This window comes from Sinohyriopsis cumingii, chromosome 7 (assembly GCF_028554795.1).
Source record: "Sinohyriopsis cumingii isolate HCF-2022 chromosome 7, ASM2855479v2, whole genome shotgun sequence".
Classification (NCBI taxonomy): domain Eukaryota; kingdom Metazoa; phylum Mollusca; class Bivalvia; order Unionida; family Unionidae; genus Sinohyriopsis; species Sinohyriopsis cumingii.
In genome coordinates this window covers 92,321,795-92,337,787 of record NC_142967.1, presented here as the reverse complement: position 1 = coordinate 92,337,787, position 15,993 = coordinate 92,321,795, and the positions used below count along the sequence as shown (strand labels likewise).

The window sequence follows — 15,993 nt, the reverse complement described above, 5'->3', positions numbered from 1 at the left end:
TATAATCTAGAATGTCTTTAAATGAATTCCCGATAGTCCAAAAATAGTGATTTAGTCCAAAAGTATCTATAAGCACGTTGTAATTCCAATAAATAATATAAATACATAAATTCTCTCAATGGCTGTGAGTCAAAAGTTCATTTCCAGAATATTCTAAGTTGCAAAGAAGGTTAGGTCTGTTACAAAAGTTTTAGTAAATAACATGTCAAACATCAGGTAGACCAGAAATTTCTAAGGGGAAAACAAATGCCCTGAACTCAGATCCAAATAAATATGTTTACAAAAAAATGACATTGGTCAGTTAGGCTCAAATTCATACTCTCCATTATGGACAAAGGTCTATCACACAATACAAATTAAGTATACATAATACAAGTAATTAATAGAGCAAACAATACAGACCCTCATCTGCTAGTGCATTATGCAATGTCTGATCTGGGTCTAAGTTTTGGTAACTTAACCCAATTTATAAGTGATTACAGATAGTGTATATGATCTACAAATGTTCTGTTTTACAGTTACTCTCTGATTTATTTACCTCCTCAATAGCCATCCTCATGAGTTCTCTACTTTCTTCTGTGACTTCTTGTACTGAAAATGAAAATAAATAAAAGCTAAAAGAAAAGCGAATATTGCAAAAGGTTTTGCAAAGACTGACATTTGACAGTGGTTGAAAATTGAGAAACCCCCACAAATTTCAATTGATTTCAAACCATTCAATTGCTTCTGGGCATACTTTTAATGATTTTTGGGAGTTAATTTTTCAAGTGGCATGAGTGGAATTTTACATCAAAACACTTCTATTCTTCTGTTTGCAAAGTTTAATATACTGTACCATCTTATTCATGGGAGTGTCAATATTTTTTATTTTGTTGCTACCAACCACAAATGTAAAAGTCCAACATCACATTGGCATAAAAGTGGCTATCTAGTGCCAACTAAATGTAAAGTTCAAAACATTTAAAAGTGAACTGCATAAAATTTAGAAAGGGTTTACCCTTGGAAATAAATGTAAACATTATATACAGCAAGATAAAATATAAAATGTAAATGTTCAGATCTGTAAAATGCACATAAAATATGAGATGAAAGTAAAACACATTCATAATCCTTTAAAAAATTATCACAATTTGTTTTATAAATTGCATTTCTTTAAAAAGTCAACATTTTCTGTGGTGGTACTTTGACATACAAGTTTTTCAAGTAGTTCACATCAAATTACTTATGTCTGACATGGTGGAAATCAACATGCTTTACAAGAATGTGTCCCACTCTCAATGGACACTGGCATGCTAATCATTCCGGTGGACGTTCACCATTCACACAATATGTAAAAGTCAGGCATTTGTCTCCAATATGAGATCAGAACTATACCACCTCAGCTCTCTGATGTGCTCCACTGGCAGTGGACACCGGCATGGTATGCATTCCAGTTAAGGTCCACCCTTCAGGCAATGTGCATGAGTCATGTGTGTATCCAATATGCAATCAGTACAACTCTTTAAAATTGTGCTGGTAAATGATGAAAATGAAACTTGAGCAAGGTATTTTTTATGGAAAACCTTATGCCCAATATGATTCCAAGCGATTAAATCCTCTGAAAGTTGCTGAGTGGAAATGAAATGAAAGGCAAAGCTGTACATCAAACTGAGACTGCAATGTACGACGTCAGAAAATGGTACAAATAAAACCTGAGTTAGATCTTTTCTAACGCAAAATTTCATATCTCACATTTGATTTTAATACATTAAGTCCTTCAACTGCTAAATTAAATGGAAGACAAAGTGCAAGTCAAACAAGGACCATGATTACAAACAAATCTGGCAGAATATGGTGAAAACTGAACTTGACCTGGATGGATATGGGTCACTTTATGCCCCCTCCATAGATATAGTGCATCAAAAGAAAATAAGGGTGGGAAAGTTTTTTATAGACAGCATTTATTTGAATTAAATATGGGTGATAGAAGGCTATACAAATTTAGATGTTCTCTATACACCATGCAAATTAAAATGTGACATGTGGTGGAATCTAGGAAAGAGTGCCTTCTGACAACTCTCCCCCCACCTTTATTTGTAATCAAGCCATTACAACTAAAATGACTTTTAATAAGAGTTTGATGAATGGCACATTATACACATACCTTTGTTTAATAGTTCTCTCTGTAGATAACTTACATTTTTACCCAGAAAAGAGTTGTTTTTTTTCAGTCACATTGACTCCTGGGGCACCAGCCCCAAGGGGGAACCATTTCTTGGAGTCTGTGGTACTTTTCAGAGGATGAGGGCTATAAAAGGTAAGGCTAATCCAGGGTGCCATTTCATCCGGTGCAAACTTTTGTCAGCGCTGACTATGACCATATAGTTTTGGACCTCAAAATCGATAGGGTTTTTCCTTACTCCAAATGCAAGTCATCCCATAAGTTTGTTAATTGTAGATGGTGGACATCTCAAGTTATTGTGCAAAAATAAATCTGGCTACAAACACTGATGGATAGACAACTTCATAACATAATACGTTCCACCATATGACATTTGTATAAAAATGTGCATCTCTCATCTTTGTTAAAGTATAAACAATATAAAGAAACAACTAATTTTGCGAGGCATTTAATATTAAAGAAGGATACGTGACCTGAAAAATTAGGATTCACAAAGTGCCATATATTTCTTTTTTTATGAAGGATTACTGGCTGGCAAAATAGTTTCTCCGAAGCAGTTTGAAAAAAATTTCAAAAGAAAGGAAAGAAATATGTCTCTCTTTATCGAGAACAAAAAATTAAACTTACTTATAAAGTGGGTAACAGGGTTTAATAATTTATACAAAAGAGATCTATGTGCAAGAAAGTGTTTAAGATCTAGATTTATCTTATTATCAAAGACTTCACAATATGTGGGTATGTAAGAGTTGTCTTTCTTGCCACATGTTTACCAAAAAAAAGAACTGAGATGAGTTCATCTGCCTCATAAGAAATACTGGTTGCTTCAAACTGCAAAAAATAATTTATATATGAATGCCATCAGGGGCATAGTCCAAATTTCAAGTACCAATAAAAATGTCATTTTTTGCAAGACAATAAAAACTTGTACTCATAAAAATAGACTAATTCACAGTAACATAAACCTTACTAATTCTGAAAACTAGTACATGTAATACTTACCTAACTTCTGTTTATATTCCTGTAATTTCTTTTGAGCTTCTTTTGCATTTCTATGACCCTGCATTGTGTCTTCTACCAAGCGCCTGAGACAAAATTATATTTTCAAAATAAATAATTTAAATAAAAATTATTGCAAAAAAAGGGACGCAATTCAAAGATGTGAAACCTCAAATTTATGAATAGTAACAATATGGAAAAAGTATCAGAGATTTGATTCTTTTAACAAATAAAAATTAGATAAATTTGGATAGCAATCAATCAGTGTGGTAAATACCTAACATAACAATGTTAAAAACTAAATAGTGAGAATATAAAAATGATACATTTTTATTAAGAAACAATGGATTATGAGTACATAAATAATCCCTCATATTCTATATTTGTCTGTTGCCTATAATTTGTATCTTCTTTTACTACAGTGACTGAAAACCAAAAATGTTAAGTGCTTCAGTTGGAATGACAGCACCTTAGCTTGATTTTTTAACCAAATAAAATCTAAGAACCAGGCCATGAGAGGTAATGATATTTTGTTTCTTTAAAATAGCTTCCGTAGAATTTCTTAAGCAAGAAGCCCAAGCGGGTCTAATATTGCTAACCTGAATTACATATGTTAACAACTGACCATTTTATTAAGCAGGCTTATGTTCCTGCAAGAATAAAACCCTGTGGAAACTTCCAACCTTTTTATCATTTTTATTTTACCTATTTTACTAAAGTCAAATAAAAGTTCTTTCCAAAGATAATGGCATAGATAATACTAATAGATTTCAATCATACAGACTCATCCAAGATCGTGATGATATAAACCTACATACCAATTTTTACCAAAATTAGATGAAAGAATATAAAGAGGCAACATGCACATATGCAAAAGCATCTCATTAATATCTTACTTATTAAAGAACTTGTCTAAGACTATGATGTAAGATTTTTTTTCCAAGTTGGAGTGAAATCCAATCATGAAAAAATTGTCTCTGTAGTGGCAAAAAGTTCAGCCAATAAGATACAAGATTGCCTCATAAATATGTGTAGATCCAATCTGAATATAAAGTTGAGACCTCTGATATTGTAGTCAACTGACAGGCACTGATAAAAATTTGTGTTTTTGGCAACCTTTGAAATTCCTTGTCCACTTTCTTTTAGCAGCTTATGAGAAAAAAGCATTTTATTTTGTTTGATTATTTGTCAGAAACAATATCTTCGTAATGGTGTTTCTCACTTTCAGAAATATCAAAGCAGTAATCTGATTGGTGAATCTGCTGGTCAACAGAACATGACCTTGTATCAGTGCCTGTCAGATCTACTTAATCATGCTGATAATCAAACTCATTCAACATCTTAATGATATAAGACTTTTTATCAAGTGTATTAAAATCTTATCAGAAAAAGTACTGCTAGTGTTGACAAGCTAAACAAATCAAATAAAGATCACCTCATTAATATCCATAGATATCACTCATACCAATAATAATCCATAACCTTGATAATATAAGCCTGATTACCAAGTCAGATAAATATCCCCTTTGAAATATAGTCTCTAAAGTGGTTGAAAAAACTCACTGCCAATGAGACACATCATTAATATGCATAGATCTCACTCATAATAAAACTCACTGGACATCTTGACGATATAAGCTTATTTACCAAGTTTGATCAAAATCTAATCTAAAATAGAGAAATATAGCGTTGACAAGCTAGCATGTATTCATCACCTTAGATATGGGTAGATTTTCCTCATAATTGTCTGGCATCCAAGATCTTGATGAATTAAGCTTATTTACCAAGTTTGTTCAAAGTTGGAACAGAAATACAGTCTCCAGAATGGAAACAAATTCAGCCAATTAGATGTTTTGATCTCACTTACTATCAAACTGCTGTGAGATCATAATGTGATGTGCTTCTTTATGAAGTTTGATCAAAATTACACCAGAAATAAGACTTCATGAAAGGTAAGATGGTAAGCCAATCAGATGCAATATCACATCATTAATATCCATGGATTTTGCTCCTTATCAAACTTCTCTAAGATTTGGATGATATAAACCCATATTCAATTTTTTTCACAATCAGTTTTAAAACATGGCCTCCAGAGTGGTAAAAAGCACTTGTTAATGGATAGGCTAAGATTAATGGCCCTGAATTCATAAAACTTGTAAGACTGAGACCGAGAAATTACTCCAAGTATGAGATCAAATAGCTCCAAACCCATGATGGTAACTACATTACATTTTTAAAGTCAGGCATATTCCTATAAAATGATCGAGCAAATTCTGAAAACTTAGATTGTGGTGGAGCTAGGATTCACAACAACTCAATTCTAAGTATAAGTCTATGAATTTTACTTCAAAATTTTCTAAATATGGTCCTGCTCTTCAATTTTTCTCCTGTCAATATCATGGAAATTATTTGAACCATGGGTTACATGATTCAATTTTACACCAAAAATTTTCCATGTAACATACTCACTTCATTTCCTGTTCCTCTTTAAATTTTTTCTCAAGGTACTCATGCATCATTTTCTTGGTCTGTAGAGAAGGAATAGAAAAGATGTTAATTCAAGCATCTATAGTAAAAATCTATGTTTAAAATGACTCCAACACACTTATAAAACATAAATCATACAAATGAAAATTATTTACAGCAGTTTTTAAAAGCTTAAAAAATCTGCTACGTTTTGCAGACAAATGTAAGCATATTATAAATTTGATAATAGCATCAAATGCAATAGAAGAACTTAAAGTAAAGTGCTGAGTGACGAAATTTCTTTAACAAATAATGTTTTACTCTTTGACAACTTGGATTCACCAAAGGTGCATAACTGAGTAGTATGAATGGTAACAAGGGGAAGGGGATGAACATGGTCATATTATTTTCCAAATACAAAGTGAAACTGGTGAGGGGGTTAAGTTTTATTATCAAGATCCTAAAGCTGCATCACCCTGCCGCATATTTTTTGTACAAATTATTAAACTATTGCAATAATATAATTATAGCGAGGATATTTGTTTGAAACGAGTGGGTGAAAAACTTGGTATTTTCAGAAGTGGCAAAGCCACAAGTGAAAGCACCTGAGTTTTTCACTTAAAAGATAAAATATATCCGTTATTCACTCATTGCAAACAAATGTTTCTTTTTTATTTTATGCTCAAATGTATTGGCTAGTAATATGTATAACAGACTGAAGCAGCGGATTTCTTACTGTATCCCATGAAAATCCAGTAAATCACGATCTAGCATAACGAAGCGTAAATTAGCAACAAATCAATCTTAATTAAGCATAAATGAAGATGGTTGCTGAGTCGTGTGCCAAGGCCATGGTTAAAGCCCACAGTGAATTCAACTGGTTTCTCCCACTGAACATCGCCTGTAGCAATATTGCTATTTATATCTGACAAAAATTTATTAAGACTGAAACATCATGTCAAGGATATTGTTGGTAAATACTTGACTATTTATTAAGCTTGACCAAAAACAGATTTACATGAACTGTTGAGTAATCAGAAATCTATATCATATACCTACTCTGTTTTTGTTTGCAGATACACTTTAATGTCATAGTGCTGAACCAGATGACGATACATCATGATGACAATATATGATAACAGCACAAAACAGTTAAATGGATTATGGTGTTGAAAAAAACTTTAACCAAGGCTGCCTAAAGACAAACCCACAGTGGATATGTCAACTCCTAACACTGTGCATTAGTAGGAATGATAATCTTAAGGAAAAAAAGAACAGAATCAGAATATAAAAATAGGAATCCTTTACACAACAAATTATTTTTTTTAGCAATAAATCTTACTAATGGAAAGTACTTTTTGGTTAAACATGCTTTTTACAGACATATTTCCTGTCAGATGACATGCTGAAATCATTAAGAAAAGACAACAAAGACATAGTTTTCATCCAATGTTGATAAACTGAGTATTCCATTTGTAATTTCTGTAGCATATGTAATTCTTTTATCCACAAATCAGGGCATAAAACTGACAAGATTTCTGATTGGTTAATATTTATATGCTTCTGTGATACAAGCACCTAGATACTTCTTTAAAAGAATTACAATCAGACGTTACAAGCATTAGAAGCATTTCAGTGATCTAGTCTTACCAGTCCTGTTCCACAAGATAAAATTATATTTGACCACATAATCGGAATCCGACTAAGAGATCTTAATTCGTGTAATCAAATTTACAAATGATGGAAAGATTCCCAGAAAATCATACTGGTTTGAATTTCTGCCACAGACTGACTCACAGACAATCCAATCACAAGATGACACCCCTGTCTAGGAGCCCTAAAATACAAATTTGTAATGGTGAGAATTTCAGGTTCTCTGGGATCAGTAATTATTTTTGGTATCATTTGTTGAAAGTTTAAACAAAACTGCATTTTACAAAAAGTAAAAGAAATTAGTTTAAGGAAATTGCTTGTGATGAAAATACAATCATATTTTCTTTGTAGTGGGATCATACTATGGTGCGACTTGTGTAAGCATGAAATTCATAATATTGCTACTTGGCAAACAGCATGGTGGCTCAGTGGTTAGCATGCCAGACTCAACAAGAGAAAGTCTGAAGTTTCAAATCCTACCAAAAGGTCAATCAAGGTCAGCTACCATAATGTGTCCCTAGGCAAGGCACTTTACTTGATTGCTTTGGTATCAAATAGCCTTCATATGTTGCTGTGATTTAAAATACAAAGCAAAACTAAATGCTCATCCAACTATTATAAGCAAAATACAGTAAGTAACAATTACCTCTTCTCGTACTTCCTGCACCTTGCGACGGTTTTCCTTCATGAGATTCTGGTGTGCCAAGATGGCCTCCTCATGGCTGATTTTCCCTGCAAGCCGTCGTCTTTCAACCTCTGCAAACTCTGCCTCCAGGTCTCGCTGTCTCATCCCTGTTTGCCATTTTAGAAATTCAGATGGATCTTTTGCCCCTGCTTCTAAAGACTCAAGTCTGAATTTAATAGCGAATCAAGCAGTTATCACATCATTTAATTTATTACAGTAGTCTGCTTGTGTAACACATATTCCGATTCTAAACAAAAAAATCTTCTTCTGATAACATAGCTATTCTCAATACATTTGGTAATCATTCTCAATATATTTGGTAATCATTCTCAATATATTTGGTAATCATTCTCAATATGTTTGGTTATTATTCTCAATATATTTGGTAATCACTCTCAATATATTTGGTAATCATTCTCAACATATTTAATTATACAGCCATTCTCACTATACTGATATTTGTTCTTAAGAATGCTTTCTACATTCCATGCTGAAATAAGACCAGTGACCTTAAGTGCTACTGGCAAAGCTATCGCTATACAATTAAGATGTGGTGTTTATAAAATAAGGATATTAGAAGAACTAGAATCTGTGAAAATGTTTTCTTACCACAAATGTTCATTTAAATATGGCTGTATCATATCAATTTGAAGACAGAATTTCCAAACAAAGGGCTTATTACCTGTACAGGTAAGAGGACTGGCCTTGCTATAAGCACCAACAGGGATACAATTGACCAATCAGTAAATACCATCAGGCACACAATTGACTAATCAGTAAACACAGTGAGGAATACAATTGACCATTCAGTAAATACTATCAAGAATACAAATGACCAATTAATAAATACCATCAGACATATAAATGACCAATGAGAAAACACCATCAAACATAGCATATAATTGACCAATCAGTAAACACCAAAAGGTATATAACTGACCAATCAGATGCTTATTCAGATATCTCTTCTCTACTACAGCTCAGCTAATTCCTTTGTATACCTCAGTTCCATCTTTAAATAATCACCTCTTAAATCTGAACAGCTATAGAACCTTTAGAAATGGAGTGAAACATGTCCTCACCTCATATTTGTCACCATCAGCCCTTAATTTAGATTGTTCCAAATGATTCTAATCTGCACATAAATCATTCATTTACATAACCGTCTGAATACTGTGTCCTCATCACATCCTGGGATTTCTTCAGTTTTTATTATAAGATGAAACCAACCCTTGTTTCATAGTTTGCCATCCCATGCCTTGTTATATGATAATGTGCCCTCAAGTATGTTTACAACCTTCCAAATTATCGCAATAAAATTGTGAAATTCAAATTTTAAAGTTACTTACCAAACATAAAGAAGCCTTTAAAATTAAATTAAAATCGATTTAGGCAATCATCTGAATAAAAAGTGGGGGTGGGGAAGTGATAGTTTTATTATTGTACAATGGTGTGTTGAAGGGACTATCACTCTACTGAGTAAACAAAATTTCAAGGAATTCAAGACAGTTTTTCTTCTTTTTCATTGCTACCTTTTAATTGTTAAGTGTTGAAACCATTTATGATATTCTTCAACAATATCAAGATTTTCAAATTAGATGCAGTGGACATACTGAATGTCAGACTGGCACCATTTTCATTTGGGCCAAGTAAAATCTTTTGGTGAAAACCTCACGCCAAAAAGACCAACCATTCAGGGGAGTAGCAACAGTAAGTCTTTCAAGACAGCCATCTTGGCAGCCATATTGGATGAATGACTGGCACCATCATTATTTATGACTAGGTATTATAAGAAGTCTATTGGTGAAAGCCCCATGATGATTTAACCATCCACTGGAGAGTCCTGGAGATAACAATATTTTCAAGATGGTGTTCCTTTTTCAGGGTCCATCTGCATTCTATTCCTTTAGGTGGCTCTCTACAGTTTTGCATTTTGCATAGGGTTAGAATTTTAAAGAAAAAGAATTTCCCTGGCTTTCCTCACTGGTTATACTGGCTATTTAAAAAAGACCTTGTATATCTTAGGTATATTTCAAAGAACCTTTAATTCCCTTTATTTTGGTGTATGATTGATGGGTGTAATATGGGTTATAGAGTTTACAGCTTGGCCTTACTCCAGATGTGCACCTTTCAAAAGAGTGCTAGATCCACTTGGTCATTTTCACTTCCTGAACTTCACTAGTAAATTGTATAAAAAAGAGCAGATAATTTTTTTTATATTTGATATATTTAGTAATTCATTCATTGCACTTTCAGAAGCTGGCATTGTCTAGTCTGGCAAAATTCATTTTCCCTATTTTAATAGCTGCTATGGATAGTGTACTTTAGACTAATTCAGGCTGATTTTTTAACACAAGGGAGCAGTCATTTTTGTTAGCAGTGTGCTTAGATCATGTACAATTTCCAAAAGTACAATATCCAAAGAAATATCATCCACATTACATTAATGTAGCATAGAGGTATGCCAACATTCTCTCCATTGTGCATGTTTTAAATGCAAACAACTTCACCTTACATACGTCACTCTCTCAAAAGTACATAAAAACTGGTGAGCGCCCCCTTATGACCAGCTAGACCATAAGAACTCTTTTGAATTCCCATTTAAGATGGGTAGTGATTACATAGTTTTCAAGATGGCCACCATGTTGGCCATACTGGATATCAGATTAGCACGATTTTAATGTAGGACCAACAAAACAATATAAGAAGTCTTCTGGTTCAAAACCACGTGTTTATCTGACTTTCATTTTGGAGGAGTCATAACAACATGATTTCCAAAATGACTGCCATGGCAGCCAAACTGTATATCAGATGTGCACCATTTCCATTCACAACCATGTCAGCCAAACTGTATATCAGATGTGCACCATTTCCATTCACAACCATGTCAGCCATACTGTATATCAGATGTGCACCATTTCCATTCACAACTATGTCAGCCATACAGTACATCAGATGTGCACCATTTCCATTCACAACCATGTGGGCCATACTGTATATCAAATTTGCACCATTTCCATTCACAACCATGTCAGCCATACTGTATATCAGATGTACACCATTTCCATTTGCAACCAACCAGACAGCATAAGGAGTCTTCTGGTGAAAGCACAATGTAAATGTGACCAGCCATCTAGGTGAAGTAGTGATAATAAGATTTTCCAGATGGTTCTTGTGGTGACCATATTGAACGTCAGATTGGCACCATTTTCATTTACAACCAACAAGAAATCATTAATAGCATTCAAAGAAAAAACATTGCTGACATGATCATTAATTCTGGATAAGATTTTCAAGATGGTCCCTCTGGTGGCCATCTTGGATGTCTGAGCAGCAGCACATTCATTTATAACTAACCAGACATCATAAAAAGTCTTCTGGTAAAATCCCCTGCCAACCCCAAATTGGCTGCCATGGTGATCATACTGAACATGAAATAGGCACCATGCAGACATCATGAAAGGTCATTTAGTGAAAAACTCCATGTTGGTATGACCATCCATTCAGGAAGAGTAGCAATGGCTAGATTTTCAAGATTGCCACTGTGGTGGCCATAGTAGACATTAGATCGATGCCATCATTATTCAGAATCACCAAGATCATGGGCTGAATGTGTATGTAAAGTTTCATGGCAATCCTCTGAGTAGTTTAGTAGATTTAACAAAATTGAGCTAATGGATTGCCAGATGATGGATGACAAACAAAAATCTATCCCATTAGCTCTTCTGACCAGTAGAACTAAAAACAGGCTTTAACCTTTGAAGTTCTTTCTCTTCTCTTTTCTGATATAGGGCACCTTCTCTCAAGATGGCTGCTGTAGTCATCTTGATTGGTACTTCCTGCCCCTGTAATAAAGACATCAATTTTAAAAACAAGCAAGCTATATTTTTCTGTGTTGCGACAATAATTCAAATTGCATAAAGCTATAAAGCACGTAAAATACTCACATCCATGTTGCTTATTTAAATATTTTTTAAAAGTGAAGCAATATCACTTTGGAATGATGCTGCTGGAATAAGGAGAACAATCTAATGCTTCAATATTAACATCTCTACTTGTTATATTCCGAATAAAACAAGCCACTGGAATAATCATGAGAGCATAACTCCTGATGCTATAAGAATGCAGACATACATTTGTTATTTCCAGCATTTTGAGTCTATTTTTGTCCAATATCCATCATTCTTGTGATGGTGACATTATCTGCAGCATTTTGAATGTATTTCTGTCCAATCTCCAGCATTCCAGTGTGGAGACAATATCTCCAGCATTCTAGTGTGGGAGACATTATCTCCAGCATTCTAGTGCAGGAGACAATATCTCCAGCATTATAAATAGTTTACTTGCCATTAATTTGCTGACAGTTCACATCAAAATGGATGGATCTGACATCAGAACAAGTCACTTGTTGTGGAATGTTTTGTCTCCATTTATTGAAATATGTTTACATATGACATTTATTCTTTCTAAAGGAGACCAATGATGTCCAACTTTTGTTTCCAGAAAATGTTCCAACATTTATTTTGCTTCTGAGCTTGTTACATGTCTGTATAGACTGGATAATTTACATACAATATTTATCAGTGTAGGCAAATCAAAAGTATAAACCTTTTTCTAAAAATCAAACAATGAAACATTAGTACTGACCCTAATTTTGCATGTGTGTTATGTGATAGTAAGTCCAAGTCTGCAGTCTATAGTGAGCCACACTGAATACATATCTGTAAAAGTTAACCTAGATTCTTTTCTCTTCTAAAGAAAATTCCTTGGCCCTCTAAATAAATGCAGCTCTTCAGAATGTCACTATAATATTGCAACTGTAGCTCTGAACATATTCCATTATGGATTAAATTCAGATCAATTTGGGTTTGGCGTTTTGTTTTTATTTCTTTGTTTCCACAAAAACAACAACCATCTTAAGCATACAGATACAGTGTTAAGAAAATCACACAAGTCATCAGAAAGTACTTGTTTATGTTACATGTTAAAAAAATCTAAACAAGCAAAACATTCAACAACAAGAAATGAGAAACTCCAACCAATTTTCATTCACCATCATGTTTTTGTTAGTAAAGTGGTCCCCCCCTCATATACCACCACCCCTTCTGCAATGGAAAAGTGGCCATATAAGACAGATACTATATTTGTGAGAAGTATATGTAGTAAGAAAGCTACATACTTCAAAGCATTTAATATCTTCATTTAATATCTTCATTTAAAAGTAACATTAATTATTAAAAGTTTCTTCTTGTCTTATGAACACTCTTATTTCAAGTTAACATAATATAAAAGGTCCTATTCTAAAGCATGATATGCGAGAGGTTTATTGCTGGCATTTGCATTGCAAAACCATTCAAGAATATCATTTAAATCTGGGTACATACATTGCTTAGCATTTCAAATTATTATCTTTCCATTTATTCCATTTTCTCACTGCTCAGGGATATTCTCCTTATCTGTTACGATGTTGTTTATTTGAGTCTTCCCAGCATAAATATTTTTGGCAATAACTCTTGAACTCTCCCCACTGTTGTCAAATTGAATAACTTGTACTTTTTCTTCTAAAGTATTAATTCTCCATTTACATGACAACATGTTAAAGTTTTGTAACGATTTATTCCTATGTTGCAAATTGTATGGTATTGCAATTAATATGCAGATGAAACATTTGCAGAGCAGGTGAATGCCTTGTTTATAAAGGAAGTAATACATATACTGTCACATGATTTTTTGGTCTTTGTCTGGTACTCTGTTATATTCAAGGCTATTTTCATTAGTAAAACAAAAAAATCTATAGTCAGCCTATGCTGAAAATGTTAAGATCTTGACAATTATGTTCAGTCATAATCATTAAAGAAAAAAATTAAACTGCTGTGTGAAACCCAAAATTCTATTACAACACTGTTGACCACATTTCCTGTAAATGTTGGCAATAATGATATAATATTAACCTTGGTGGTACATGTAGTTTAGCCAACATCTCTTTCAGTAATGAAAACCTGACATTGGGAAACAGACATTGGTGATGATAATTGGATTACTGACCTTACTGTATGAATTAAATATTAGTTATGGACACATTAAAATAAAATGTGGCCACTTGTGAGGGATAAATTTGACAGTTTTTGCACTAATATGCTGGCCACTGGTCGTGTTGAAGGGGTGGCCTTTCTTGAAGGGCACTTTTGAACACAAACTCATTGGAGCCAAGGGATTCTGGCCATAAATAGTGGGTGGCCACTGGTCAGGGGGTGGCTGTTCATGAGAGCGACCACTGTACTTCACAATAAAATCCATATAAACAGGTTAACAAACACTGTATATTTACTATGTTTCAGGAGGTACCAATGTTCATGGATGTTGTAGATGCTACAAACCACACATTTAATGATCCAAAAAGCATTATAATCCTTCTTTGGAAACATGAGGACCCCCTCCCCAATCAACAAGTTTAGGAACTGATGAAAATGAAATTCCCAACAATGAAACTTGATATTGACAAAAACATGAAATTCAAAGTAATTCTCATCCATCAAGAGAGTTATTATTAGCAAAGAAAAACCCCAAAGCATTCTGGTTATATTTAAGCAAGTGCAAAAAAACAAAAAGAACAACGAGTATGAGATAGCAAGAATGTTTGATAATATTTGTGATGTTCAGAATGGAAAAGATGATAAAGACCATCTTTTTCATTCTGATCTAAGTAAGGGAGTTCTGATCTAAGTGGGGAATATTGATCTAAGTGAGGGAATTCTGATCTAAGTGGGGAATTCTGATCTAAGTGAGGGAATTCTGATCTAAGTGAGGGAATAATGACCTTAGTGAGGGAATACTGATCTAAGTGAGGGAATAATGACTAAAGGGAGGGAATACTGATCTAAGTGAGGGAATAATGACCTAAGTGAGGGAATAATGACCTAAGTGGGGAATACTGATCTAAGTGAGGGGATAATGACATAAATGATGGGATAATGACCTAAGTGAGTAAATACTGATCTAAGTGTAAGAATATTGATCTCCATTCACAAATATTTTTCAATTGATGCCACTAAAACACTTGTGTGTTCCTTACTACTTTCAAGACTGGATTATTGCAACTCAATTCTGTCTGGTTCATCTCAATATCTACTCCAGACACTTCAGAAGTTCAAAACATGGCTGCATCCTTAAAGTACCATGATCAGAGGACTGCATCCTTAAAGTACCATGATCAGAGGACACCCCCCCACCACCGCTCTGTACCATACACTGGCCATCCATTTGATCCAGAATCAAACACAAAATTTGTTCCAGTGCTTGGTTTCACTGACAGGCTCCAGTCCAACCTACCTATCTGACCTCACCCATGTCTACACACCAGCAAGATACTTATGCTCCTCTTCTGACACTTGTATTCTCATTATTCCCACCAAGAAAATGAAGTCATATGGACAACATTCTTTTGCATACCAAGGTACAGCAATGTGGAATGAATTGCCCACTGAACTTAGACACAAAGACACCGTGATCCCATTCAAAAGTGCTCTTAAAACTCACCTATTTCGACTTCAAAAATAGACTTAAAGACCTAATAATGTTTCCTTACCTTAAATATTTTCAGCATATTTTCTGCTTTCTAATTTCATGGTGTTTGTTTTTTGTAAACATATCATTACATGTTTTTTAGGTGTTGTCTAATGTTGTAAAGTGTTTAGAGCTAAAGATTAGGCACTATACAAAGTCCTCTTTATTATTATTATTATCTGAATGAGGGAGTACTGATCTAAATGAGTACTGATCTAAATGATTGAGTATTGATCTAAGTAAGGAAGTACTGATCTAAATGAGTGAGTACTGATCTAAGTAAGGGAGTACTGATCTGAATGAGTGAGTACTGGATTAAGTAAGGGAGTACTGATTTACTTGATGGAGTACTGGCCTGGATGAGGGAGTATTGATCTAAGTGAGTGAGTACTGGTTTAAGTGAGTGGGTACTGATCTGAATGGTTGAGTACTGATCTAAGTAAGAGAGTACTAATCTAAATGAGTGAGT

At 33.9% G+C, this 15,993-nt stretch overlaps 1 protein-coding gene across 4 annotated transcripts in view; it reads right to left on the bottom strand.

The window, feature by feature from the left end:
- The window catches only part of LOC149795714 (cilia- and flagella-associated protein 99-like), a 69,735-nt gene that overhangs the window by 15,382 nt on the left and 38,360 nt on the right, over nt 1-15,993 (bottom strand). For all 4 annotated transcript variants that reach the window (XM_089965603.1, XM_089965602.1, XM_089965601.1 and 1 more), the window contains 5 exons: nt 11,718-11,806; nt 7,923-8,127; nt 5,627-5,685; nt 3,161-3,243; nt 539-591 (listed from right to left, as the gene is read on the bottom strand). In XM_089965603.1, the coding sequence (XP_089821729.1) occupies nt 539-591; nt 3,161-3,243; nt 5,627-5,685; nt 7,923-8,127; nt 11,718-11,806 (489 nt within the window). The remainder of the gene's footprint in view (nt 1-538; nt 592-3,160; nt 3,244-5,626; nt 5,686-7,922; nt 8,128-11,717; nt 11,807-15,993) is intronic.